Source organism: Miniopterus schreibersii (genome assembly GCF_964146895.1).
Source record: "Miniopterus schreibersii genome assembly, chromosome: 8".
In the NCBI taxonomy this organism is placed as follows: Eukaryota; Metazoa; Chordata; class Mammalia; order Chiroptera; family Miniopteridae; genus Miniopterus; species Miniopterus schreibersii.
In genome coordinates, this window is record NC_138109.1 from 23,108,943 (window position 1) to 23,136,556 (window position 27,614).

Below are 27,614 nucleotides of genomic sequence, written 5' to 3' on the forward strand. Positions count from 1 at the left end.
ACCGCAGAGTGTTCCTATTAGGATTAAATGAAAACATGCTTGTAGCATTCAGTACTGGCCTGGCATGTAGTCAGCATGCAATAAATGGTAGTTCTTGAAAGGTTAAAGTCAGTGGTGTGTGGGCAGGCTAAATAGCCATCTCAGATGGTGAATAAAGAAAAACTGAATTTATTTAAGGAAAAAGGGATATCCAAAGGGAAGGACTACAGAGCACTGAGCCAAAGGGTATTGGGTTCATGATGGCACCAAAATATACTTAGGACAGTTAAACAAGGAAGTTGCATAGAGAAGCAACAGGGGAGCCAGGCTGGACTGCTTTGGCTCACTGAGAAGTCAGAGAAAAGGGGACCTTGGAGACAGGTTCAGGGGGTTAGTACAGGACAAGCTGCTGCTGCCCATTGCTCCCCTGGTTGCAAATCTCCTGGGGATCCCTTTGGGGGGGCACGGATGCCCACTGGGTCCTTTGTCCAGAGCATATTTCTCTCTTGCAGGTGGAACTCTTAGGAGAGGTCTAAGGGGAGGTTCTTAACAGAATATTCATCAGCTTTCCAGGTGTGCTCTTTCAGGGTCCTGGTTTCCACTGATTGGTCAGTGCCAGGGCAGGGGTAGCTGGTCCTGCCGCTACCATACCTCACTTGCTGGGTTTTGCTGCTTTTCTGGGCCTGGAGCTCAAATACAACTGAGGCCTAGATGTTATCTTTAGGGGGAAAGGGGGGTGGCAAATTGCTTCACCAGCACTGTGCTAGGGGAGGATAAATGATCCTGGGGACAAAGTTCTTGTTTTCCCAGTTTTGCCCCTTGCTAGACATCCCCGGCTTTCTGCCCTGGTGAGTTTCTGTACCTGGCCCATCCTCCTTGCTCTGCTCACCTCTAACAGTTCTTATTATAGGAACTGTATCTATTGAATGAAATGACTCTGGCATGTAACGCCTGCATTTAACTTGAAGTTTGGCACTATCACAGTCCTTCAACTAAAGGGATAGGAACTATATAGTACTCGCCAATTTTTTCTAGAAATAAATCTTTGTGGGAGGATAATCACTAGTTGGAAAATGTGAGCCTAGAGGCAACAAAGCTCTGATCCCCAGGCCCCAGGAGCACGAAAGGCAAGCCTCCCCTGCGGGCTGCAGCCACCGTGAATAACCTCCCCCGAACTAAATGGCAGCTGGCTGGGCACGCCCAGCCCGGGGTAAGGCTGCTTCAGAAGCCGGGTTTTCCTGGAGTGGAGCAGTATCTCTTCTGGTTCCGCTCATCTTATTCTCGGAGACCCCACCCTGCGCGCCTGGAGGAAGGACTCCAAAACCGCGGGGCGGAGGCTTCCGCGAGGCCCCAGACCTGACCATCTATGGTCACAGAGCGCACCGAACAAACAGGAAGTGGGGCGAGCTCCCACCTTCCCAGCCCGGCCGAGGCAGTGAGGCAGCGGCGGGCGCGCCACCACGCTGGGGCTGAGCCCACGCGCCCTCGCCCGCCCTCTCCCAGCCTCGGCAGGCCCCCCCAGAACACTGTCCAAGGCTAACGGCCTTCCGACGTCACAAACGGGGAAACCGAGGTACGCACGCCCAGAGAGAGGCGGAGCTTAGCCTTTACCGTCACGCAAGTTGACCGCCGCCAGGAGCTCCGGCTCTCAGAAAAACCTACCCCTTGGTCCTTCAAAGACCCTTTCTGGACTGTTGTGAAAAGGCACCGGCCGCTGCCATTGAGACCATGATGGTAGGAGAATTAGTCACTTACCTGTCCTCCTCCGGGGGTGGAGCTTAGCCAGTAATTTCGTCCCTTCATTGGTCACGGCGACTGCGCTCCTACGGTTAAGAGGAGGCGTGGCTAGCTAGAGCACGCCCCCTAGGGTCGCTCCCGCCCTGGGGGCGGGGTCTTTTGCATGTGCCTTCCAGGCTAACTCGTAGTCTGCAGGCTTGGTGAATAAGTGGGTGGAGCCTTGAGCTGGGTGTAGGCTGGGGCCAGGCGGCCGGACTTCCTCTCCCGCGCTCCTCTAGCCTGGAGTTTCAGCCCGCCTTTCATTTCCGGTGGGGGTGCCGCGCCCAGTGAGGGCCCGGAAGTGGGTCGCGCGAAGATTGCTGGGCGGTTCTTGCCGGAAGTGGAGAGCGGCTGTTCGCTGTCCCGAGGTGAGGCAGAATTCTGAGGTGAGGGTGCGCGGTTGGGTAGGGACTGGGGTGGGTGCCTTGCGCGGCCCACTGGCCCCTGGCGTTGTTAATGGCCTATGTTTCTGGCTTATGTACGGGTGGTGAACCTTGCTGAAGGGGCTGGGGCAGAGGCCCTCAGGACGACCTGCGATCCTGGGCGCGGTCTCTTGAGGTGGGGCCCGGGTGACCAACTGAGCCGGGCTCTCCTGGGGAGGCCTCTCCGATGAATTTCGCAGTCCCGATCATCAGTCTCAGCGGAGGCCTGATTCCTAATTGAAAGGAACCTCGGAGACCCGTAGCCTTCCTTCTCTGTCTCGCCCCCATTGCACGGATCGGTAAATTGGTCCCGGAGAGAAGAGGCTAGTCTACGATCGTATAACGAATGAGGGGAAGAATTGGAATCATGACTTAAGTCCTTTAAATCCCACGTTCTTTTCCCCGGGAGCCTCTCTCTGTCTTGGAGCGGTCTTCCAGTTGGTGTCCTCTCTCGGACAACTGCAAGTTAAAGGCCACCAAGATAAAGGCTTCTTGGGACTTTTTTTTTTTTTTTTTTGGTAATGCAGCATGTTTGGAATGCCTGGGGAGTTTTTAAAAAGAGAGAGGGGCAGGTCCTTGTATTTGCATTCAGATAGTCTTCCCTTTTTTCTAGTCTCTTCTTATTCTGAAGATCCAAGTTAACTTTCTTGAGTGTGTTGCATACTTCTGATCCTGAAATCAGATGGCTTAGGTTCGGCCTTGCCCCACTCCTGAGTATCTGTAGTTATAAATGCCTTATTTAACTTGTCTGAGTCTCTTCTTTTTTTTTCCATCCATTAAGTGGAGATCTCTACTCACTTCACAGAATTAAATTTATTACAATCTGTGTTTATTCTGCCTCAGGCACTCTGCCATATCCAGGGAATGCAGTTTTGAAACAAAACCAGCCTCACCCTGCCATCATGGAGCTAACAGTGTTTGCAGGGACTTTTGTTTAAGAAGTAATTATAAATGTGATGAGTGTTAGGGTGCTATGGAAGTATGTAACAAGGGGCTCAGGAAAATTTCTTCTGTAGAAGCAAAGTTTAAGGTGAATTCTGAAGGATGAAAAGTAATAAGCTCAATAAAAAGAGGATGACAAGCTTTTAAGGTAGAGGTTAGTGGCAGAACTATGTCAGTTGAAGTTCTTTGTAGGGATCCCTATTCAAGTGAAAAACGGGGCAGCCCATCACCAATTGAGCCTTTAGGATGTGTGAGGCACATATTAAATGAGGCACTTGACTCTGGTGGCTAAGACTACAGTTCTCATGGAGTGGAGGAGGGGGCAGACAAAGCAGGGATTGCTTACGATGTTGAAGTGCACTGCGTGAGCGCAGGACTATGAGATACAGAGGAGGAATACCTGAGCCAGGTTTTCAGACTTTGAGGAGGAAATGGGAGGCTAAGTCTTGCAGGATTTATTTAGCCATATGGTGAATCTAGAAAAGGAATTTCCATGCAAAGAGTACAAGTGCAAGGACATGGAGATCTGGACTTGTGAAAGACCATGACCAGTTCAGTGTGCCTGGAATTCTAGTACTGCTTGGAGAAGTGGAGGAAATGGGAAGTGGTGGGGGTCAAATATGAAGGACCTTGTAAACCATGGTAAGAAGCTTGGATTTGACCCTGGAAACAGCGAGGAGGCTCTGAATGGTTTTATGTAGGAAAATTATGTGGTCAGGTTTATGTTTTAGTGTATTTATTTTTTAAAATATGTTTTCATTGATTTTAGGTAGAAAAGAAGGGAGCGAGAGAGAAACATCAATGTGAGAGAAACATCAGCTGCCTCCTGCACGCTCCCCCCCCAGGGATCAAGCCCCAAAGCCGGGCATGTGCCCTGACTGGACTCAAACCAGCGACCTTTTGGTGCCTGGGACAATGCTCAACCAACTGGGCCACACAGGCCAGGGCAGATTTATGTTTTAGAAAGTTTAGTCAAGCCCATCCTGGCATGGCTCTGGTTGAGCATTGACCTAGGATCCAGGAGATTGAGGTTTGAGTCCCAGTCAGGGCACATGCCCGGGTTGCGGGCTCCATCCCCAGTCAGGGGTGTGCAGGAGGCAGCCTATTAATGACGACTCTCTCGTCATTGAGGTTTCTATCTCTCTCTCTCCCCTCCCTTCCTCCCTCTGAAATCAGTAAAGATATATATATATAAAAAGAAAGTTCAGTCAAGTGGGAAGAGACATGATGAGGAAGTAGACCAATGTTTGGAAGCTGTTGCCATAATCATGACTTGAACTAAGAAAATAACAATGGGAAGGAGAAGAAGAATCAAATCTGAGCAATATTAAAAAGATGGAATCCATAGAACTGGAGGCTGATTGTTTATAGGAGTGAAGAAGTAGGAGTAGTGTGAGATGATTGCCTAGTTTTCTGGCTTAGGGAACTGGGTGGTACCATTCACCAAGATAGGTAATGTGAGAGGGAAGGGTGAGTTGGGCAGGTGACCCAGAAAAAAAATTAATTTTGGATATATTGAGTTCAAGGTGTTTACAGCACATCCAAGCAAAGATATTTAATAAGGTATCCCAACTAGTGGAAACAGCAAGAGTTAAGATATGGAGGCAGGAGAGGGCTTATGTTGTTCACATGGAACCTGGAGTTTGTGGCAGAAGATAAGACCAGTAAAAAGGTAGATGCCTGCCAGGTTATGAATGGCTTTTGATGCCTTGTTTGAATGCATTTGTATTTAATTCTGTGTTTGGCAGTTTGCTTATTGTTTGAGTTGTTGCAGTCTAGCATAAAGAAATTTCTATAGGAATTTCCTGCCTTTTCCCCCCCTAAAATACTTTATCAATCAGGTGGACATAATTTATCTCAGAGAAGTTTGGTAGCAGTGAAAGTACTTTGTCAAGTACAACCTGTCTTGCAAACTGAAAATGGTGGTAGTGTTAAGATTCGATCAGTACATATTTGTCTTGAGGAGGTTAGCTGTTTAGTTTGTAAAATATTTTGTTTCCAACCTGAGTGGTGGTCTTTATTCTCACCTCTTTTCTTGGTTATACATACATTTGTTTAGTTGCAATTATTTTTTTAACGAGGGACTGAGCCTTTAAAAATGACTTCCTCCTTTCAGTTCCATGTGAAGCATTGTGAGTCAAAGATTCATTTTAATTACACAGGCAAATACAAAATGTCATTGGAACTTGAACCCTCTGGTTTGAAATTTAATCCTTAATCTTGAGATTTGAAATCTGAGGATTCTCAAGCCATACCTTACCCAGTCCTAGTGATTATTCCTTTGAATTGTCATCAATTTCTCTCTTTCTACTAACCTGCCTATACTTCAACTTCACCACAAATAGACTAATCTGAAAAAGAACTATTTTTGTCTCATTACCCTTCACTGACTTCATATTTCCAAAGAATCAAGTCTAAACTCCATCGTCCAATTTACAAAATTCACAATCAGACCCTTATCTTAATTAGTTTTTATTGGATGTTGCAGATTGACATTCTGATTTTGAAAATCCTAAACTACCACATTAGCATTTTATTTGTACCTCTTGTGCTTCCGTTTTGCTCCCCATTACATTAGGACAAGGTTTCTCAACCTTGGCACAGTTGACATTTTGGGTTGGATAATTTTTTTGTTGTGGGGTTGTCCTGTGCATTGTAGAATTTTAGCAGTATCCCTGCCCTCTACCCATTAGATGCCAGTAGCACTCCCTCAGTTGTGACAACCAAAAATGTTTCCTGGAGGACAGAATTGCCCCTGATTGAGAAAGTTGCTACTGCATGAAAAAGTATCATAGTTATGACTGTACAGTGCCTTATCTCTCCAACTAATTTCTCTGAGGGCAGGCTTCATGACCATGCTTAGCACAGTATATGGCACATGAGAAGCATTGGGTACCCTGCAATGAATGAATTATGTGTTTCATTGAGACATCAAGAGTTACTGTTTATTCAGGGAATTCCTGGGTGATCCTTGAAGGACTTGCCTCTTTGGGGTTTTTTTTGTTTGTTTTTTTCATCAGAGGGTGTGATCTTAATAGAGAAATGCTATTGAGTTAGGTACTCACTAGAAGAAAGTTGACAGTGCAAGTCAGATTTGGTTTACAGTTTTGAGTGTGCGAAACACAGTATTTATTCTTGTATTATTATTTATTAATTATTGTATTTTCCATATGAACAACTGTAAGTCTACTTTTGCCCCACCCTGTATATCCCCTATACTGGTGATATATAAATTCCTGTTTTGTTCATGTTGCCTGCATTTAGACAGCTTGGTTTAGTGGACAAGGATGATCATTTATTTTAAATTGCATACAGTTTATGATTTTGTACTCAACGTTTATTTTGATTGATTAAATTGTTATAGTTTTATCATCTTTAATGCAGCTACAGCATCTACCATGAAGCTATTTCTTCTTGATAAACTGTCATATAAACCCCATAAAAGAATCATGGCTCTAAAAACATTCCTCATGTAAAATGCAGCTTTGTTTGCCTTGTATTACCAAACCTGTCATGTCAGACTTTTCCATCCGACTGGAAAGTAGTTACAATTGAAATGCTTCACGGAAGGAATGAGCTTGGTTTTTTTGTTGTTTGTTTTTTCTTTTTTTTCCTCCAGAGGTCAAAAATTCCTGTACTTGAGTTAATTATAGACTTATAGTCACAGATCTTTTCATACATCTAATTGTAGCTGAATCATGGCTAGGGACAAATGGCATCCTTGAATCTATCTTTATGCATAAGAATGGGAAATGCTGTTCTGTTTAAAGCAACTGCCCAGCTGAAATCAGCCAAAGCAGTTTTTCCTTATACAATGTCAAAGATGCCTGCTAAACGCTCTTATGCAGTTCGTCTTCATAATATTCCTTGAATGTAAGAGAGAGAGAGGAACCCACTGCCACATAAAGTTATCTCGTTGTTCCAGATCATTAAAACAGCTAGTTCCCAAGTCTGACTTCAGCTTGTACACTATTACTAGTTTTTCTCACTCCTGGAGTTTGAGATAGAGGACCATGTTAAGGAAGGAACAGGAGACAAGTGCTGATATTGAATTGGATTCTTTCCCTCCCTAGAAGATAGACCTTTCTTTCTCTTAATCTAAGCCTCAGGTGGCAGTGACTCAGGCACTAAATGTCATTGGTTTCATCAGTGAAACCAAATGCTTGGGGAAGAACAGTGGCTCCTGATTTGGGTTAGATTTAGATGGCATCTTTACTGGGGCAAAATGGTATCTGTTCTTTGGTTTCTGGGTTAAAACAGGCAACTTGTAAGTATCTCTTATTAGCATGTCTAGGTTTTGCTTTCTGACATGTTAGAGTCTAATCATGAGAATTTCTATATCATTAGTAGAACTAACTAATGTTTTATAGCTCAATGATAGCTTAAGAGGTATGTCCAAGTGGAGCTGTTTCGTTTTGTTTTCATTATAAAGAAATTATATAACTTTGTTAAAGAAAGCTTGGAAAATAGAGGGGCAAATTGCCCAAAACCCCATCACTCTGACGTTACAAATACTTTAAATTTTGTGTTCTTCAAGTCTTTTTTCACAGCGCATTTAGCTATTCTGCTATAATCAAAAGTCTAAGCAACATTGTTGTAGTGAACATCTTCTCACCTATCGTTTTCCCCACATTAGAATTACTTTCTTAGGATAACATCTCGGGAAGAGAATTACAAAGTCAGGGATGAGAGAAGCATTTTGAAGCAGATCAGTTGTGCTACTATAGTGTATAGTTTCTTTCTTTTCAATTTCACTTAAGGTTATGACTCAGAGGAACAACCACCAAAGTAGCAAGCATTTTAAGTGTAGCAACTTCCTACTCAAGTAGAAATTCATATCACTGGCTTAACTGCCTGGTGAGATGAGACAAGAACTGCAGGGGTAACCTGGTTCCATTTACTTCTGCACAACTTCCTTGAACAGGCAGAAGGAATTGGGTTGCTTCAATTATTAGGATGATTAGAGTATGAAGCAGCTTTGACAGGTATCACTAGCCATTTCTGATTTTTCTTGGTTTCAAACCACAAAAGAAATTGCTGGAGAATCAAGGTTCTAGTTTCTTTTTCCTCTGCGTGATATCCCTTCAAGAGCCTATCCATTCTCGAGACTTCATGACATTTCTTTGTTGATGACTTGCAGACATTGATCTCCAGCTTTGATCTTCTCTGAGCTTTATTTCTAACTGCTTACTGAACATTTCTATTTGAAACTTCATCTCTTCACACACTGCATATCCAAAACTGACCTCTTCTTTTTGCCTTAACTGGAACATTGCAGAACATGTTTCTGCCTATAGTGTCATCATTCTTTTAGGCCACTGGATTTGCAACTCTGGAGTCATCTTGGACTCCCTTCTCTGAATGCTACTGTACTTTAGTCAGTGCTACACAGTTGTCACTTGTTCTGTGTTTAATGCACACTTGTTTTGAGTGACCTCCAAGGGCGAACCAAGATCAGTGGGTGGAAGTTGCAGGGAAGCCAATTTTGCCTCCATATAAGGAAGAACTTTTAAATACTTTGAGCTGTCTGAATGGAATGGGCTGCTTCCAGAAGTCTTAGCTTCTCCACACTGAAGGTATTTGAACAGAGGCTACCTAATTGCTGGGAATGTTGAAAGGACTGTTCTGGCATCAGACAGTGTTTTTACAAGACGATTCCTACACTGCCTCCTAATCCTGAGAGCCAGTGATTCAGTGGAAGGTAGCTTTGTTTCTCCTGCTAGACTCCCATAGGGCAGAAAAACTATTTTACCGTTCTTTTATATTTCCACAGCACTTAATTCAGGTGACGGTCACTTAGTTGCCTAAAACTGATTATTTGTAGGTTAATTGATTCTTTTCATTTGTTTTCTGTATCTAGTTAGACACTAAATGTTGTGGATTTTCAACTTTGAAATATAAAAATATATATGTATATATTTTTTTATAATATGGAACACTTCACGAATTTTCGTGTCATCCTTACACAAGGGCCATGCTAATCTTCTCTGTATCGTTCCAATTTTAGTATATGTGCTGCCGAAGTGAGCACAATACATTTTTTTTAAACTATATCTTTATTGATTTCAGAGAGAGGAAGGGAAAGGGAGAGAGAGAGATAGAAACATCGATGAGAGAGAGTCATTGATCAGCTGCCTCCTGTGTGCCCCCGACTGGGGATCGAGCCTGCAAACAGGCATGTGCCCTGACTGGGAATCGAACGTCGATCTGGATCCTAGGTTGATGCTCAGCTGCTGCACCATTCCCAGCCGGACAAAAATATTTTTTGTAGTAGCCTTCTTATTTTATAGCTGGCTAAGCTTTCAACCTAACTTAGACCCTAGTATCTTCCCTTTTTTCCAAACACCATTCTGTTTATCAGACAGGATTTGTAAAATTTTGCTTTCATTGTATTATTCCTTCAGTCAAAATTCTTGAATGACTTCATGTTTATTGCACCGTCAAATTCAAATACTGCCTGGCTCTCAGTGCCTTATTTCCTATGACACTTCATGCCACATGATCTATGTGGGCTAACTTGCTCATACTTTTTGTACATAGCCTCTTTCTCTCCTCTTTGCTTCTGATTGCTCTGGAATATCTTCCCTTTTTACTTTTACCTTTTCTATCAAGATGTCCCACTTCCCTTCTGAAACCAGATTTACCTTCAATCCTCATTGATTTCTGAGCTCTCAGACCACATAGTCATTTACACTATATAATTCAGAACCATACAACATTCTGCGAAAAAAAAGCTGTAATATAAAGGCTGATACTTTAACTTTCCCTAATCCAAGTGAAGTTAGATGATCTCTAACAGAACTTTTAAAAATATAGTCTTCAGTATTTACGTTGACATTTCATCTTTGTTGTTTTCCCCAATAAGAATGAAAGCTTCTGGAGGGCAGAGACCATGTGTCTTCTATTTCTTCAGTAGCTGCCGCAGTGCTAAGCACTTTCATTTATGAGCATCTTCTGTGAGCCAGGTTGCTCTAGATGCTGCGAATTAATGGGCCTAGGATTGGGGGAAGAGAATGGATAAATATCCATCCTCCTGGAGGCCTGTATTCTACCACACAGTATGCAGTGGTAACATTTTACATTTTAACTGCATTTTAAGGCTCCCAAAGTAACTATTCTTCTGTAAAATGTACTCCTTCGATCCTTACATCTGTGTGTGCTAGGTGAGGATCCATTAAATGACTTCCCTAAAGTAATACAGTTAATATGTGGCAGAGTTGGGACTCAGACCTTGGTCTCCTGAATCCTAGTTTCATTTAGATTTGTGTAGTTAGGACTGCCTCTCTTTCTGAAGCTTTTATGATAGATGCTTAAATAGTTGGGAATCTGTACATTCATTTATTAAGCTTACATATAGTTGACTGTTGTCAATCAGAAATAGTAAGGAACAAGAATAGGCAGAGTTTTTAGCTCTAGCAATTCTGTATTTTTGGGGAAAACCCTTTATTTTATTTATTTATTTTTATTTATTCCTCACCTGAGGATATTTTTTCCATTGTTTTTCAGAGAGAGTGAAAGGGAGATAGGTAGGTAGGGAGAGAGAGAGAGAAAAACATCGATGTGAGAAACACACATCGATTGGCTGCCTTCCTCATGCACCCCAACCAGGGTTGGGAATCAAACTGGCGACCCTTTGGTGCTAGGACTGATGCTCCAACCACTGTGCCACACCGGCCAAGGCAAAAACCATTATTTTAAACATTTGCCTTCCAGACCTGTGTCATCTAGCCTGAATGTGAAAAATATTGGCCTCCATGGAGAAAATTGAAAGCTGCTAATAATGTAACTACATACACCATAAAGAGGCCTTGAATTCACAGTACTGTGCTTAGCAAACAGTGGGGGCTAGATGCTCTGATGAACCACAGTCACATAATTGCTTAAAAGCCATGTGGAATGGTGGGAAGAGCCTCAGACTAGGATTTAGAAAATTTGTGCTCAGTGCCTAGGTTCTCTGCCCACTGGTTATTTGATATCTGGCAAGCTTTTTAATTTCTGGGTTTTTAAAAAAATTAATTTTGTTCTTTATTTTTTTAAAAAATTAACTTTAGAGAGAGGAAGGGGGAGAGAGAGAGAGAGAGAAACATCGGTCGGTTGCCTCCTGCATGTGCCCTGACTGGAGATCTAACCCACAACCTGGGTATGTGCTCTGACAGGGAATGAACCTGCCACCTTTTGGTGTATGGGAAGATGCTCCAACCAACTGAGCCATACCAGCCAGGGCAGCTTCCTCATTCTAAAAATGGGGATCAATATCTTCATAATATATCTCATAGAATTAAGTCTTTTTTTTAAAATTAAGTCTTAAAAGAAGCAACAGATTGGTGATATAAATAAAGCACAGCTATAAGGGAGTATTATTTTAAATTAATATTATATAATCTAAAAGCAAGTTTATTTTCCTATAGAATTGGTTTGAAGATCTCTATAGCAATGTGATTTGTGCCCAAGAAGGCAGCATTTATTTGAAAGATCAGGTTTATATATTTTTTCCTCAAGGACCCTTACCAACCTACATTATTTATAGTGCCTAGTAATACATTTATAGTACTGGAATTACAAAAACAAGACATGGTTCCTGCCCTAGGGTGGCCAATTGCCTGCTAAATGATTAAATAAATTATTTTAAACCTGGGTGTTAAATGTGTGGTAGAGGTAAGTGCACAGTGTTTGGGAGCAAGTATTGGAAATGCTTCTTGGGGAGGTGATACCTTAGCTAAGATTTAATGGAACATAGGAGTTTTGGAGAGGGGACAGATTGAGAAGGAAAAGCATGCCAAACTAGAAACTTCCTGGAGAAGGTAACACCTTACCTGAATCTTATAAGGCAGTAGGAGTTCTGAGACAGGGCATATTGGGAAGGGAAAGCAACCAAGCAAAGAGGATAGCATTATAAAACCTCGGAAGTATGAGAAAACACAGCTCTGGAAAATGCAAGTAGTCCTGGATTACTGGAGTATGCTGAGAAAAGGTGTGGCAAGAAATAAAACTGGAGGAGTAGTAGGAGATAAAGCAGGGCCAGATTGTGGAAACCTTGTTTGGACTTTACTCTGAATACCCTGGGGAGGAGTATTCAATTTAATACTATTCAGTATTAAACAATAAAAGACTTATCATAATTACATCTGCATTTAAGAAGGATCACTGTATTAATATGGAGACTGGATAAAGAGAGTGTATTAATGGAATTAGGGGAGACTGGCAGGGAAGTTATTTGCAATAATCTAGCAAAAGTCATAAAGAGGCCCAGCCAGTGTGGCTCAGTTGAGCATCATCAACCTATGAACCAGGAGGTCACGGTTTGATTCCTGGTCAGGGCACATGCCCAGGTTGCAGCTTTGATCCCCAGTAGGGGGCGTGCAGGAGGCAGCCGATCAATGATTCTCTCGTCATTGATGTTTCTATCTCTCTCTCCCTCTCCCTTCCTCTCTCTAAAATCAATAAAAACATTTTTTTAAAAGTAATAAAGACTTAATTTTTGTCAATCAGGATGAAGGCAAGGGGTAATTATTCAAGAGATATGCAAGACAGAGCCTGTGGAGGGGGGGTTGTTTGGGGTTTTTTTGGTTAATCCTCACCATTGCTTTTTCAGAGAGAGTAGAAGGGAAGGAGAGACAGGGAAACATCGATATGAGACTGACACATCCACTGATTGCCTCCCACACACGCCCCAACTGGGTTGGTGGGGGGCCTGCAACCCTTCCGTGCACAGGCCAATGCTGTAACCACTGAGCCACACCGGCCACGCCCAGAGCCTGTGGATTTTGATGACTGGTTAGATTTGGGGAGTAGGGAAGGAGATAATTTAGTTAACGTTTATGGAATCTTTACTGTTTTTTAGGACTGAGCCAGGTATCTCTACAAGTATTTCCTCTTGATTCTCGCTGCAGCCCTTCGGATTTTGTACTGTGGTCTCCATTGCACAGATAGGAAGCTGAGGCTCAGAAAGTTTGATAACACATAGCCAGTCAGAGCCAGTGAGTGCTGTTATTCAAACCCCAGTTTGTCTGGCTTCTCTGAAGACAATGCTCTTAACCCAGTGTACTTTACTGCCTAACAGTTTCCCAGGTTACTAGCTTGGTCAATCAAGTGATTGATGGTATTATGGTGGATTACTGAGACAGTGGGAGTGGGGAGTAGGAAGATGATTTCTGTTTTGGACATTTCAGCTTGAGATGCCTTTGGGACATCCAGGTAAAGATGTCTAGGAGGAAGCTGGGTTTAAAATTCTGAATCCCAGAAGAATGGCATGCATCTGATACGCTGTTCTGGGAGTTCTTAGTCCATAGGTGGTTGTGGTGGTACCACTTGGCAAGCAGGCTGGATGGTGCTACGATAATAGTATGGAAGGTTTGGGAGTGGACATGACCACCTAAAGAATGTGAATGTGTGCGTAGACAATGAGACAAGGTGTGTCTCTTGGTCTCTTCAATTCTGGATGTTCTTTCCGGTATCATCTCACATTCCATCCTACCCCTACCAAAAACAAAAAGCTAGATACTGTTCTATATTTGGTTAGTGGTAGAATGCAATTAGCTATAAATGATAGCTGTTTTGCCCTTCCATTCTGCTTAAGTTAGCAGAACTGTAGCTTGCTTAGCAATTAAAGCTTACAAGTAAAATAGGACGGGAAAAGGAGCCAAAATTCCATGAAGCTGTATTAAGCTTTTAAGATTGGTAAATCTTCACCAACCCTGGCAGTCTTTAGAGACACTTAAACACTGTTTCCATGTTAACACTGGTGTCAGCCTGTAGCATCCATTGTGTATGGAGGGAAGATGTTTTAGAACGGGTAGTATCTGTTAATGTAAGGTAGCTTGGGAATGTATTGTATTTGCTGCCTTTTCCCCTGGGGTTTATCAAGTGTGGTAAATTATATGTGTTATCCCTGGACAGTAGGCAGAATGGGCAGCAATTTGGGAACTCAGGTGATGGTAGCGTCACATAAGGGGGAATATATTGGCTGCTTCTAGTCTCCATTTGTGAGTAGAGCAGAGAGTTGGAGGTTTCTGCTGAGTCTCTAGGCCAGGGAATGGAAAGGTTTATTTGGTTTGCATTTTTATTTTTTTCTTTGATTTTCTTTTAAACAACATTCTCTGGCAAGTCACCAGGCCCAGAGAGACCAGAGCCCCATACGCAGGAAAGAATGGACCAGGGATACTTTATCTTGTGAGCTGCTTATCTCTTCCACAGGGAGGACAATGTGTTAAGTTGAGATATTCTGGCATGTCATCTTTGGGGGAATTGTAATTGTGTTATGGTCATTTTAGGCAGCTTCAAGGGAGTTGAGTTCATTCGGCTTCAGTTACTTGAACTAATTAATGCTTTGAAATGGAATCTCTGTAAGTCAAGGCTTTGAAATTTCACTGACTTTTATGAGATCATTTATGGTCTCAAGCATTTTATGTATATTGCTAACATTTAACACTTATTTGTGTGTATAGTATGGGCAGCTTTCAGAACACTTGTCCCTTTGGAGTTTTGGGATGCAATACTTCAGATCAGTTAACTTCATAAATACTTATTGAACACCTTGTAATTGTCAGGTAATGGTCTAGGTGGTAGAGCATAATAGGGAACAAGCTCAGAGATGGTCCCTGCTGTGGTGGAGCATACTTTCTTTAGCATATTAGACACTGAATGAGGCTAGTTCAGCTAAATTATTACTTGTGAGAGACCCTAGTAATTGTGAAAGACCTGTAAGAAGCTCTTCTGGAGGTTTCTATTCTTCCCTGCTGCATATCTAGATCCCACCCATTCTCATTGGAAGCTGGGCTCAAATGGCAGCTTTTCCATGCTATGCTCCTTTCTCTGAAATCCTGTGTTATTCTATCTGCAGCATTCTTAGGTCACCTTAAATTTTTTTCCTATTTGTTTTGTAGTTGTTAGTGTGCATGTCAAGTCTCCTCTATCAGATTATAAATTATTGAGGGCGTGATAAATATCCTATTCATCTTGGTTTGGGGCATCATATGCAGGCAGCAAGATGTAGGAAAAAACAGTGAACTTAGACTAGGCCAGACTTGAATTTGAATACTGGCTTCCCTGTTATCTAGTCATGTGACTATAGGCAAGTCATTTAACTTCACTGAAATTAAGTTTCCTGTCTTTAAGAGTGTAATAGTTTTGCTTCCATCCCTGAATAGTTGTTGAAAGGCACAGACTAAGATAATATATGTGATAATATACTTCGTAAATTCTAAATTTTACATTTTGTGGTACCGTAAATATTCAGTAAGTATTTGAGTGAGTAAACATTTGCTTTTAGTGAACACCTTTTCCTGGGTAGTTCTCTTGCTTAATGAAGTCTTTATGATTTTGCAAATATGTTAGACTACTTTTCCATCTTATTTTATTATTAAATGATTCTATTCCTCAGAATTGGCATCCTCTTCACCCCTAAGAGTATCTTGTCTTCTCCTTTTAGGTAGGTACTATGTAATATTAAAACAATAAATGACATTTGATCTGTTTCAGCAGGTGGTGCATTATGGCTGACATGCAAAATCTGGTAGAAAGATTGGAGAGGGCAGTGGGCCGCCTGGAGGCAGTATCCCATGCCTCTGACATGCACTGTGGATACGGAGACAGTGCTCCAAAAGGTAAACAGTATACAGCCCCGCAGAATATTTTGAGTGGAAACTCATTGTCTTGGCCTGAAATTTTTTTCTCATAGTGTGTTCTCTCCTTTGGAGCCAACTTCCCAAAACGCTTAATCTCAAAATTTCATTGCCTGTAATTCATATTGCTGTGAACAAATAAGGGAGGAAGTGACTTGTGCAGGGAGGCCTGTGGTTAAGTTATTTTAACATAAGAACTTCCTGATTGTATGCTATTTCCTGTTCTTTCTTTAGCAAAATGACTCCAGTGTAAGACAAATAACAGGTGATACCAAAATTTCCTCTCTCAAAATGATTGGCAAATTGTCCATTTTGCATATGCACCAATTATATCATAGAATGTTAGAGCCAAAAGGAACCTTGGGGGATCATTTTGTTTATTTTCATTTTATACATAAAATTAAGCTCAGAGAAGAAAAAAGACTTAGTCAAGGTAACACAGCCAGTTAGTGTTGGTATTGGAACTTGAACCTAGGTTCCCTGACTCGTGTTCTAGTATTCTGTTTACTGTATAGCCTTACCTCTCCACTTTCATATGGAAGTGCCTTTTAATAGATCATTTTTCTGATGCATGACTGATGATTGGTGTTGTGGCTGTCTTCTGCAGGAGCAGTTCCTTATGTGCAAGCATTTGACTCACTGCTTGCTGGTCCTGTGGCTGAATACCTGAAGATCAGTAAAGAGATTGGAGGAGATGTGCAGAAACATGTAAGGATGTTTTGCCCCTTTTCCCCCTTTTAAGGACTGATGGCTTTCTTCAAGTCCTGTTCATCCTTGGTTTAAGAGTCCTTTGCGAGGCCCCTGGCTCCTTTCTAAGTCCTGTTGGAGTTCAGTCCTGGCACTGGAACCGTATCTCAGATTTTTCTAGGCCTCCTGCTTTTATCACATATTCTGTGTGGGCTTCTTTTATACAGATGACTTGCTTGGTGTATAAAATAAGGCTCAGTTCATCTTTGTAGTGAGAATTGCTACTGGTCTCATCCCAACATGTTATATAACCAAGCCTAGGGTGGCTTATTCAGAAAAGTCATTATCATGACTTAGCATTTATAAAACTATGCTTAATAGTTACTGGTTATGCTAATTTGAGTTATTTTCACACTTATCCCACAGCAAGAATATGAAGTAGGCAATGACAGGTGCCTGTCCACCCACATCCCTTCATGTGTTGTTGCCTCTCCACCCACTTCCCTTCATGTGCTGCCACCTACGTTGTTACCACCACCCCACACTCAAATACATATATTTGGTCTCTCTCTTTGGAACCCAAAATCTTACTGCTAGTCTTCTGAGTGATTCATTATAAGCAATAACCATGTTTAGGATCTTCCTGATCCTTCAGCAGGACTGGTTGCTTGATCTTTGGAAGATCTGTTTTGAGACTCTTATATACCATCTGTTGGCAGTGGTGTTAGCTCTAGAGAGTGGGACTGGGACTTAAATAGGGGTGTTGGAGGCTTGCATTTTTACTTTATATAGTCTGTAACATTTGAAAAAAATTTTAAAACATGTATCATTTTTATATTTTAATAGTGCTTATGGCCCATGTTTCTTAAACTTTTTTTGACCATGGACCCTCAATAAGAACATACATATTTGTAGCATATGTTTCACAAAACAGTGCTTAAAATTACTTGTACTGTACTTTTTCTTTACTTTTTTGGGGGAAATAATTTCAAGCTGATGTGCTACACCTACTGTTTTGTTCTATTTCATTTAATAAAGTGCTGGTTATGGCTCACTAAGTTGATTTTGATTAATTACCTATGAATGGATCATGATCCAACATTAAAGAAATAGCTTTAACCTAACGGAGTAAATACCATGAGAATTTTAGGCATAAATTTAGGCCTTTGCCTTTATTCCTACCTCTGTTTTTTGAGAAAAGAGGGTTTTTTTGTAGATGAGAGGCAGGAGGGATTTTTCATTGAACTTCATATCACACTGCATGTGCAGTTGCTAACTTAACTTGATTTCGTCTAAGGCTAGCCCTCATTATCTTCATTTCCTGGATATGCATCCCTGATTAGTTCCAAGAGGAACAGTGAGTGGTATATGTAATTCCGCTATTAGTCCCTGGAATCTGGAATACCCAGGGAAAACAACATGAAGTGGCTGGGTTGCTACCAAAGTACATGGAAGTGGAGGTTTCAGGTTATCCTTATCAGGACCTCTCTAGTTGTAATGTGTCATCGATAGCTGATTCTTCTCTTTTCCGGCAGGCGGAGATGGTCCATACAGGTCTGAAGTTGGAACGGGCTCTCTTGGTTACAGCCTCTCAGTGCCAGCAGCCAGGAGGTGTAAGTTCACTACTAGATGGTTTTGTTTTGGTTTGACGCTCAGAAGAAGTTGAGAGGTTTCTGCTGAGCTATCACAACATGCTAAAATAAACTTACCAGGTTCATGTATGATCACACCAATTTCCAGAAATAGTCAGACCTAAAGTACCATTCTGAGAATGTGCCATTGAGTATTTATTGGGCTCTACTAGCCTTCTGTTATTTTACTTTGGATTGTAGTTATCCCTGAGACTTTGCTGCTTCTCTCTTTTTTTTTTAAGAGAATGTTTCTTTAGAAAGTCACAGAGGTAGAAGAAGTGAGTTATAGAAGAAATGGACTCATTAGAAAAAGGGACATCTGTAATAATTTAAACAAAAATAAAATTAAGGGGGAGAAAAAAGAAATGGGCTCAGGAAACAAGTTATAGAGGCAAAAGAAGGGTCCTTAGAGCTTAGAGGAAAGATAGAAGCTAGGAAAACGTATCTGGGAGAAAGGTGTGGGCATGCTCCATAGAGACAATGGTGCTGCTTCTCTTAAAAAACAGCCTTTTTAGCTTCTTGGTTAAGGCTAAATTCATCATATTGTTCCCTAAGCCCTTTGGGTTCTCTTGCTTCACTGTGAAGTGGACTCTAGTAATGCTGTGGAGATTCTAAAACTTCTAAAGTACTGCTTCTCCCCTTTAACTCTGCTTCTGCCTCAAAATTTTATGCTGCCAAGGTGTAAAAATGAATTAGAGAAAGTTCAGAATTTTCTTGGAGTCAAAGATTTTAGTTTTGTTTCTTCCTTTTGCATTTGGCTTTCTTGGGCAGAGGGGTAGTAAAACTGCTAATGCTGTATTAAAATCTTTGGACCCTTTGCATGTCTAAATAATATAGAAAATAGTGTAACATAATGTTAGATATATTTGACTCTAATAATTAATCTGTCTTGAATGGTTAAAGCATTTTGTTTAAATCTTTTCTCTAAAACAAATCAGGCAGCTGAGACACTATTATATTTCCCTTGCTTTAGACTAGGGACTGCCAAACAACAGCCCACAGGCCAAATTTGGCCTGCTATTTTGTAAATGAATTTTTTTTTGGAACACAGCCGTGTCCATTCTTTTAAGTGTTGTCTATTACTGCTTTATGCATTATGATGGCAGAGTTGAGAAATTGCAGCAGAGACCGTATGGCCTGCAAAGCCTGAAATGTTTACGGTCTGGCTCTTTATAGAAAGTTTGCTGACTCCTGCTCTCTAGACTGCTAAGAGCTAGAATTGAGATGTTCAGGAAACTGAGCTTTGGAGAAAGGATAAAAACAGAAACACAAGAGCCATCTTTTTTTGCTAAGCTGCCTGCTCAAATGACAAACCCCCTAATTGCATTTGATTCAACAGATCTCTACCTTAGCAGCTGCTGTATGGCTAGCAATGTGTTGAACACTAGGTATTATAAAAGAGGGCTAAGACAAAGCCCTTGTCTTTGAAGAATTAATGAGGGGAAAAAACATATTCACATGGGTTCATTAATAGTTTGTGCTGGTGTGTGATATGGTGCCAGAATTGGTTTTGCTGACAATAGATGCTGTAGGACGCCACCGTGGCTAGAGTTGAAGGGCTTCCCCATGAAGTATGAGGAGCATTTGGATAGGTGGAAAAGAAAGAGACCATTATGAGTAAAAGTCTAGAAATGAACTAGTATCTCCTATTAGTAGGACAGAAAAGAGACAGAAATGATAGAATTTTGTGATCTAGCCCAAGTGTGAGTTCTGATCATCAAGAACCACAAAATCCAGCCTGAGAGCTTAGAACTCTATGAGGAGAGAGAGATGAGGAGCAGTATTTTAGCCGTACGAATCTGTGGGATGAATACTAAGATTTGGATGCTCAGTGTAGCAAAGAATTCTTATCTGCAGGATCAGAGCTGATCAACCTATAAAGCTTTTATAGAAAGACTCTAACATGAATCTTTTCCTGCATCTTTTCCTAGAATAAGCTTTCTGATTTGTTGGCTCCCATCTCAGAGCAGATCCAAGAAGCAATCACTTTTCGGGAGAAGAACCGAGGCAGCAAGTTGTTTAATCACCTGTCAGCTGTCAGCGAAAGTATCCAGGCCCTGGGTTGGGTGGCTGTGGTAAGCAGCTCAGCTTCCATGGGAGGGAAGGGACAGAATGAAAAAGGTAAGGACATATGGCTGGAGAGGCTCTGAGTCACTGACAGCTTCTCTTTCTCTAGGCGCCCAAGCCTGGTCCTTATGTGAAAGAAATGAATGATGCTGCCATGTTTTACACAAACCGAGTCCTTAAGGAGTACAAAGATGTGTAAGTCCAGCTGTTCCTCAAGGGGTAAAGGACAAACCAGCTGGATACTTGCTGGAGTAGTGCTTTGGGATTAAGGCTGCCCTTGATTGCTAGCTCAGGGCTGCTTCTCTAGGGTTTGTAGAGGCCCTTTTAGTTTTCTGATGTGTACCCTTCCAGGTTTAGGAGGTTTTGCTGGAGGTAAAATGGACTAATACCTTTTTTAAAAATCCTCACCTGAGGATATGTTTATTGATTTGAGAGAGAGAGAGAGAGAGAAACATTGATCCGTTGCCTCCCCTATGCGCTCCAACCAGGAATCAAACCCACAACCTTACTGTTGTATGGGATGACACTCCCACCCACTGTTCCACCCAGCCATGGCTGGACTAATACCTTTTAATTTGCCTGTTTAGATAAGATTTTGTTCCTTTGTTGAGGATTTACAAATGGCCCAGTGGCAAAAGTTTTAATAAGATTTACTAGGAAATTACCCTATCGATGTGGTCAGGTAAAGTGAGATGAAGGCTACCTGGTCAATGCAGGAATTCAGTAAGGGGAATCATTGTATGGAGTGACTGTAGGTAGCTATTACTTAGCTGCATAGCTTACTCAATCCCTTCCTTTTTTCATTTCATCATCAATCAACCACCGTTTGTTGAGTAACTTCTCTGAAGGAGTAAGCCTCCTTCATGTGTGTGAAGAATGCCCCAGGACACCAGGCACCTCCTTGGTCTTCCAGCAACCTGGAATTAAGCATCACATGTTTTGATTATACCCCCCTCACTTTACAGTTGAGAAAGTTCAGTGTTTTGCTAAATAACTGTAAAGTCTTCCAGCTCATGTATAAGAAGAGATGAGACTTGAACCATACTTTAGTGCTATTTTTATCATTTATTGCTGATTATTTCTTCCTAAAGGGAAGTTGTTTATTTTTGGCGGGGGAGGGGTGCATATTTTGACATAAGGAACTGTGCCACTTGGCAGTCGAGTTTCTTGGGAGTCCTAGAGTTTCACAGTGAAGCTCGAGAGATATCCTGTACTATGGCTTCGTGCACAGAATGACTGCTTTTATCAGTTTTATATATTAGGTTCTGCCTAAGGCCTACTGTGAAAAAGCAGTTTAGCTACTTTAAAAAAAAGTTTGAAGAATACTGATATAAGAGAAAGATGCAATCTGAAGTCCCTATCCTAATGAACTTTGGTCTAATTAGGGAATAGGTTTAAAGAAAGAAGAAAAGCTCAGTGGTGATAGAAAAGCTGCTGTTGAGCATAGCCTAAGAAACACCAGGAGAGATTCTGGAATCACTATTGTAATGTACCCTGACGGCTTGTGATGAGTGCTTTAATTTTTCCAGGGATAAGAAGCATGTGGACTGGGTCAAAACTTACTTGAGTATATGGACAGAGTTGCAGGCTTACATTAAAGAGTTCCATACCACCGGACTGACCTGGAGCAAAACGGTCAGTGAATTCTCCCTCCTTCCTTTTATCCGTCCAGGACAGGATCCACAAGTTTCTTAGACTTTGATCTTGGCACTACCAAAGAGGAATGCTAGTCTTTCAGTGGAGGGTAGAAAGAAAAAGGGGAAAAGGAAAGGGGAAAAAGAAACACTAAAGAAAGCAAGGGTCAGAGAAGTAATATTCATTTCTGTGCAATTTCAGTAAACATGGGTGAGAGACAATAATTGGGATAGAGAGGAGAAAGATGAATGAGTTACATTATTTCAGCATTCTTGAAGCTTAAAAATATACATACAAAATCCCAATATAAATCACCAAGCTAAATGCTGTAATAAAGGTACACTACAGAGTATGAGGAAGAGAAATGGGGATACTAGCAAACGGCATAGCTTAAAATAAATGCGGAGTAAATGTAGAGATTGGTCTTCTCTGGATTCAGTAAGGAAGGAAGGTATGTTGAGACTTAATTATAGATATTTGAGCAAGAAAGTGATAATGATTAGATTTGTCCTTAAGAGAGTCTTAGTTTATAGGTTAGGGATAAGGTACATGCTCAGACTATGGAAGTGTTTGTGGTGCTAGGGGCTGATACAAAAGAATTTGCAGGAGATGTAATCAAAATAAAAGAAAGATTAATGAGATTGAGGCAGTTGAAAGACTCGAAGATTGAACAGTCAAACTTGGGTGCTATGTCTTCCACTGGGGTTAGAGACGAGGGGGTGATTGTACAGGTAGGGGAGCAGGCAGGAGATGATGAACTCAGCCTTTGACTTGTTGAGTGAGATACTGGTGAAACACTTTAGATTTTTTTGAGGGGGCGTTAATCCTTACCTGAGGATATATATATATATATATATATATATATGTTTTTATTTTTATTTTCATTTTCAGATAGAGTGGAAGGGAGGGAGGAAGGGGGGGAGAGAAAGAGATGTGAGAGAGGCACATCGACTGGTTGCCTCCTACATGGCCCCAACGGGGCAGGGAGCAAACCCGCAACCCATTGGTGCACAGGCCAACACTCTAACCATGGTGCCACACCGCCTAGTAGATTTTTAGAAGTACGGGTTTAGAGCTGGAATTAGGTAGAGGCCAAAGGATAAATGTGAAGGTTGAAAAGAGCTGAGTTGGATCCTTGAGAAAGGGTGAGAAGGAATAAAGCCAAGCTTTATTGGTTAGGAAGCATTAATCACTGCATCAAGGGCCACAGTGGGTACCCTGTGTACCTGGGACACATGTAGGACCCAATTAGAAATGGTACAGAGGTCGGAGAGAGGATGACTGTCTGCATTTATTGTTCCAGGGGCCTGTGGCAAAAGAACTGAGTGGATTGCCATCTGGACCCTCTGCTGGATCAGGTCCTCCTCCCCCCCCACCAGGCCCACCTCCCCCACCAATGCCTACCAGTTCAGGGTCAGATGACTCTGCTTCACGCTCAGCACTGTTTGCGCAGATTAATCAGGGGGAGAGCATCACACATGGTAAGTGAATACTTTGGCAAGAAGAATTGGTACAATAAGTTGCTTGGGCCAGACCTTACCAACTAGAGATGGGACAGTCTATAAAGCAGAACTCTGGTTTGTGTATCGGAGAATTAATTTGGGTGTCATATTATTTTAAGTTGCCCAAAGGGACAACAGAGTTGGCTTAAATGGAAATTGAAATTGGGTGATTGTAGTTGGAGAAGTGATTTAATATTAAGTGGCATATATAGTACAGTACCCTGTTGTGCCAAGGCATGGTGCCAGCAATTTTCCCCAGAGTTTTTCCATGTCACTAACATTGTCTACTTGGGATGTCATTGTGTTGGAGGTTAACATCCTCAGAGGTTATGTAATAGTCATGGAAAATTTGCATAAGAAATACCTAAAGTTGATATAGAGAAAGTATAGACACCCTTATATACAGCAGGTGGAAGTCTAAATTATGCAGCTCTCTTTTGAGGATCTACCTATAAAATATCTAAAATAAAGAACAAGTTGTTTTATAGTATTATTTATAGTAGCTAAAAGTGGTGTATCAACCTAAATACCCAACAGTAAGGGAAATGTTTAACTGTAATATGTGTTCTTGATGAAATACTCTGCAGCTATTAAATTTTTGTGCAGTGAACCAAGCAGTGTAAGAAAAATCTAGTATTTAAACTACTACCACCAGGAGAGGTGGAGCTAAAAAGGCCACTCAGTATTGATTATGTAGATTGGACCATGTTCAGGAGCGAGGAGTGGGTCAGCTTGCTGAGGGTGATTATGGAATCTTTACCCTAAAATTAAAAAAAAAGATTTTTGGACACTATAAATTAATGTGAATTTTTTTTTATTAAAGTGTTAACTAATTAAATCAAATTTAACAGTGTGTATGGTTATAACCCAAATAAACAACCAGCAATAGAAAAAATTATTGGAAGGAGAGTTTCAAATGCTAACACTGATTTGGAGGTGCAGTAGGTTAGCTGTGGGAGAGGGTTTTTTTGTTTTGTTTTTACAAATTTTCTTTACTGTTACACATTACTTTTTCTTCCTCTGTTGCTTTAAAAACTACATACATATTTTTGAGTATATATTTGGTATATGTCTTTCTAGGTCTGTTTCTATGCATTTACATACTTACCCCCCATACATAAATGTATGCCATGTTTTATGGTTTTGAATGGAACTATATAAGTTAACTTTAGGGTAGAAGAGAAGCTATAAAAGTGCTTCTCTAAAATTGCTTTGAGAGAGTCCCAAAGGCTCTAGTTTTTGGCTTTGATTTTTGTTAAGGATTAATCTTAACGTCTGATAGCGGAAGTTGGTTATTGCCTCAGCGCAAAACCCTGATGTGAAGGACAGAAACAAGGCAACTTGTTGTTCTTACAGCCCTAAAACATGTATCTGATGACATGAAGACTCACAAGAACCCTGCCCTGAAGACCCAGAGTGGTCCAGTACGAAGTGGCCCCAAACCATTCTCTGCACCTAAACCAGGAGTCAACCCATCCCCTAAACCAGCCACAAAGAAGGAGCCGGCTCTACTTGAACTGGAGGGCAAGAAGTGGAGAGTGGTGAGTTAATAGTGCCGGGACAGGGGGAACTAGGAGTGGATGGGGTTTCAGTGGAGCCACAGCCAGATAAATGCAGGGTTCTGACTTAGATTGCAAGAAGGAAAGTTTGTGATAGTCTGTTTTTGGGGTCGTGTGTACTTAGTGATGAGATTGCTGAAAGGGAGGGGATATTTCTTTAACAGGAAAATCAGGAGAATGTTTCCAACCTGGTGATTGATGATACAGAGCTGAAACAGGTGGCTTACATATACAAGTGTGTCAACACAACATTGCAAATCAAGGGCAAAATTAACTCCATTACAGTAGGTGAGTTCTTGCTGTCCTAGACAGGCTCTGTTTTAGAGCCTAAGAGGATGAAACCATACCTACCCTGTTCCTAAGATTCTTAAATATATTACTTTCCTTTAAAGTTATACTGTTGACCTGCTCCCTTTCTTTTCCTAGATAACTGTAAGAAACTCGGCCTGGTGTTCGATGACGTGGTGGGCATTGTGGAGATAATCAATAGTAGAGATGTCAAAGTTCAGGTAACTTGATGTCTTGGCTCCTTCCGTTGGTCCCTGAGGAATTAATTGAAAGAGGCACAGCCGACCCACAGATGTTGCTATGGTGGGAATCTGATTCTACAAAGTCTGTAAGCTGAGCTGCTTTGGATGTGGCAGGAGAAGAGTTGGCTCTTAGAGTGAGCTCTTTCCAACACCCATCCCAGCCTGCCCTGAGTATCCAATATCTGTTGTGCACCTGCAAGGTTTTTTATGTAGTTGTTGAATCATGTGAAACAGTGGAAGCTTTTCCTGTAAATTTCTGTTTTCTCCCCAGCTGCTGGGACTTAGTGTTCTTCCTGTTCTCTGCAGGTAATCGGTAAAGTGCCAACCATTTCCATCAACAAAACAGATGGCTGCCATGTTTACCTGAGCAAGAATTCCCTGGATTGTGAGATAGTCAGTGCCAAATCTTCTGAGATGAATGTCCTCATTCCTACAGAAGGCGGTGACTTTGTAAGTTTCTTGATTTTTTTTTTTAGTAGTAAGATCTAAACACAGAAGGGACTGAAGACTTCTTACGTTAGACAAAGCTAGTTGATGGGCATGCTGTACTGAGTGGGTCAAACCCAGCAACACATACTTCAAGCACAGAGAAGCATTATGTAGTCCCATGAAGTAGCGCTCCAGAGGAGGGTGGTGTCTGCCCTTTTTTAGGTTGAACTGCTGCTCAGGGTAGTAAAAAGGAAAGGGATTGCGGCACAGCACCCTGTTGAGATGGTGCCATGAAGCCATGCACATTCTCATTTACACCTCATTGGCTTAATAGTCTGTTCAAGACCACTGTGAACAGAACAGATTCAAACCTCCACCTGTCTGGCTTTAGAGCCTTTGTTGTCATTTCTACACTGCTGGCCTCTTCTGTTGTGTCAGTGGTAGGGGAGGTGGTAGATGTGGCCATGTGACATGCCAATAACATAGCCATGCTTTTTCAGGTGGGTTTAGTTTCTCAGTACATCCTACCTGCTCTCAGAGCTTAGTGAAGCAGGTATTGGAAGAAAAGTGTGAGATTGAACCCCAACTTATTTTTTAGACTTAAACCTGTTATTTCTTTATTTGCAGAATGAGTTCCCCGTCCCTGAGCAGTTCAAGACCCTATGGAATGGGAAGAAGTTGGTCACCACAGTGACAGAAATTGCTGGATAAGCGAAGTGCCACTGGGTTCTTTGCCCTTTCCCTCACACCATGGGATAAATCTGTATCAAGACGGTTCTTTTGTAGATTTCCTCTACCTTTCTGCTCTTAAACTGCTTCTCTGCTTTGAGAAGCACAGCTACCTGCCTTCATTGAAATATACCTCAGGCCGAGATTTGGGGTAGGATAGCAGGTCAGTTGATCTTCTGCAGGAAGGTGCAGCTTTTTCCTATCCACTCAACCACCTGCCAGTCCGTTCTTAAGGAACTACAAACCAGAACTGGTATGTTTTAGCTTTCAGCCTTTGTGGATAATTCCACCAAGTCTTTTGGGAAGAATAAAGCAGTCCCCAGGAATTAACAGCTCAGAAAGTTCACACAAGTTAATCTTTTCCTAACAATGAGCATGAAGGTAGCAGAAGCTGGTGTGATTCCAGCTGGTTCTTCTAACCAGACTAATTTTTCACTATTGATAAGTGAGGCGAGGGTTGCACTGGACCAAAGGCTGAATGAAGCTTGGCCGTCTGGCATTCCAAGCAAAATGGTTTCCTCTAAGTATTCCTTTTATTCTGCATTCCATCCTGGCTCCGCCTGAACCTGAGATAGTAGGTTCTCCTGTAGTAGCTACTGTGGCAGTGCCCTGTACCCAGGCCAGTTTAAGGAGTCTTGGACCCTTTCTTTCTGTGGGATCCCTGCCCATCTTTCTACAGAGATGACTTAAAAAGAAAAAAAAAAGGAAAAACACACCATTCCAGGGAATCTGGCATTCCTTCCTCCCATGCTAGATGCCTATCATCCATCTTCACTGTCTCCATTGCCCTGTCATGCTCAACAGCTTTTGGCTTCTGTCCAGGCACCTGAACAAAGGACTAAAATCTCCACTGCAGGCTGGTTTTTGGTCTTATGTAAGAATCTTGCACAGCAATGCTAATGTAAATTTCAGTTTTTCCCTCTAGGACAAACACATACCAAAATATGCAACTTTTTTTTTTTTTGGTGGGAAGAGAGATTGTCCTGTGACTTCTACCCATTTCCTGTGGCCTGTAGAAATAAACCTTTATCTAAAAGTTATACAGAAAATAGAATAAAATTAATACCAAACTTGCTTAGTATTTTACCTACGATATTTACTGTACA

At 41.6% G+C, this 27,614-nt stretch overlaps 1 protein-coding gene across 6 annotated transcripts; it reads left to right on the forward strand.

The window, feature by feature from the left end:
* Window positions 1–1,353: 1,353 nt before the first annotated feature.
* CAP1 (cyclase associated actin cytoskeleton regulatory protein 1) lies at window positions 1,354–27,582 on the forward strand. Of its 6 annotated transcripts, none has more exons than XM_081144421.1 (13): window positions 1,354–1,713; window positions 15,600–15,721; window positions 16,347–16,447; window positions 17,962–18,039; window positions 19,989–20,132; window positions 20,234–20,319; window positions 21,654–21,759; window positions 23,063–23,240; window positions 24,618–24,802; window positions 24,985–25,108; window positions 25,247–25,329; window positions 25,657–25,800; window positions 26,407–27,582. In XM_081144421.1, exons 2-13 carry the CDS (start codon window positions 15,610–15,612, stop codon window positions 26,488–26,490), a joined length of 1,425 nt encoding a protein of 474 aa, XP_081000547.1. In that variant the 5' UTR covers window positions 1,354–1,713; window positions 15,600–15,609; the 3' UTR covers window positions 26,491–27,582. The 6 variants fall into 6 exon arrangements, with proteins under 6 accessions (XP_081000547.1, XP_081000546.1, XP_081000550.1 ...); XM_081144420.1 differs by having other exon boundaries at window positions 1,364–2,123; XM_081144424.1 differs by having other exon boundaries at window positions 1,404–1,713; window positions 15,597–15,721.
* Window positions 27,583–27,614: the final 32 nt, after the last annotated feature.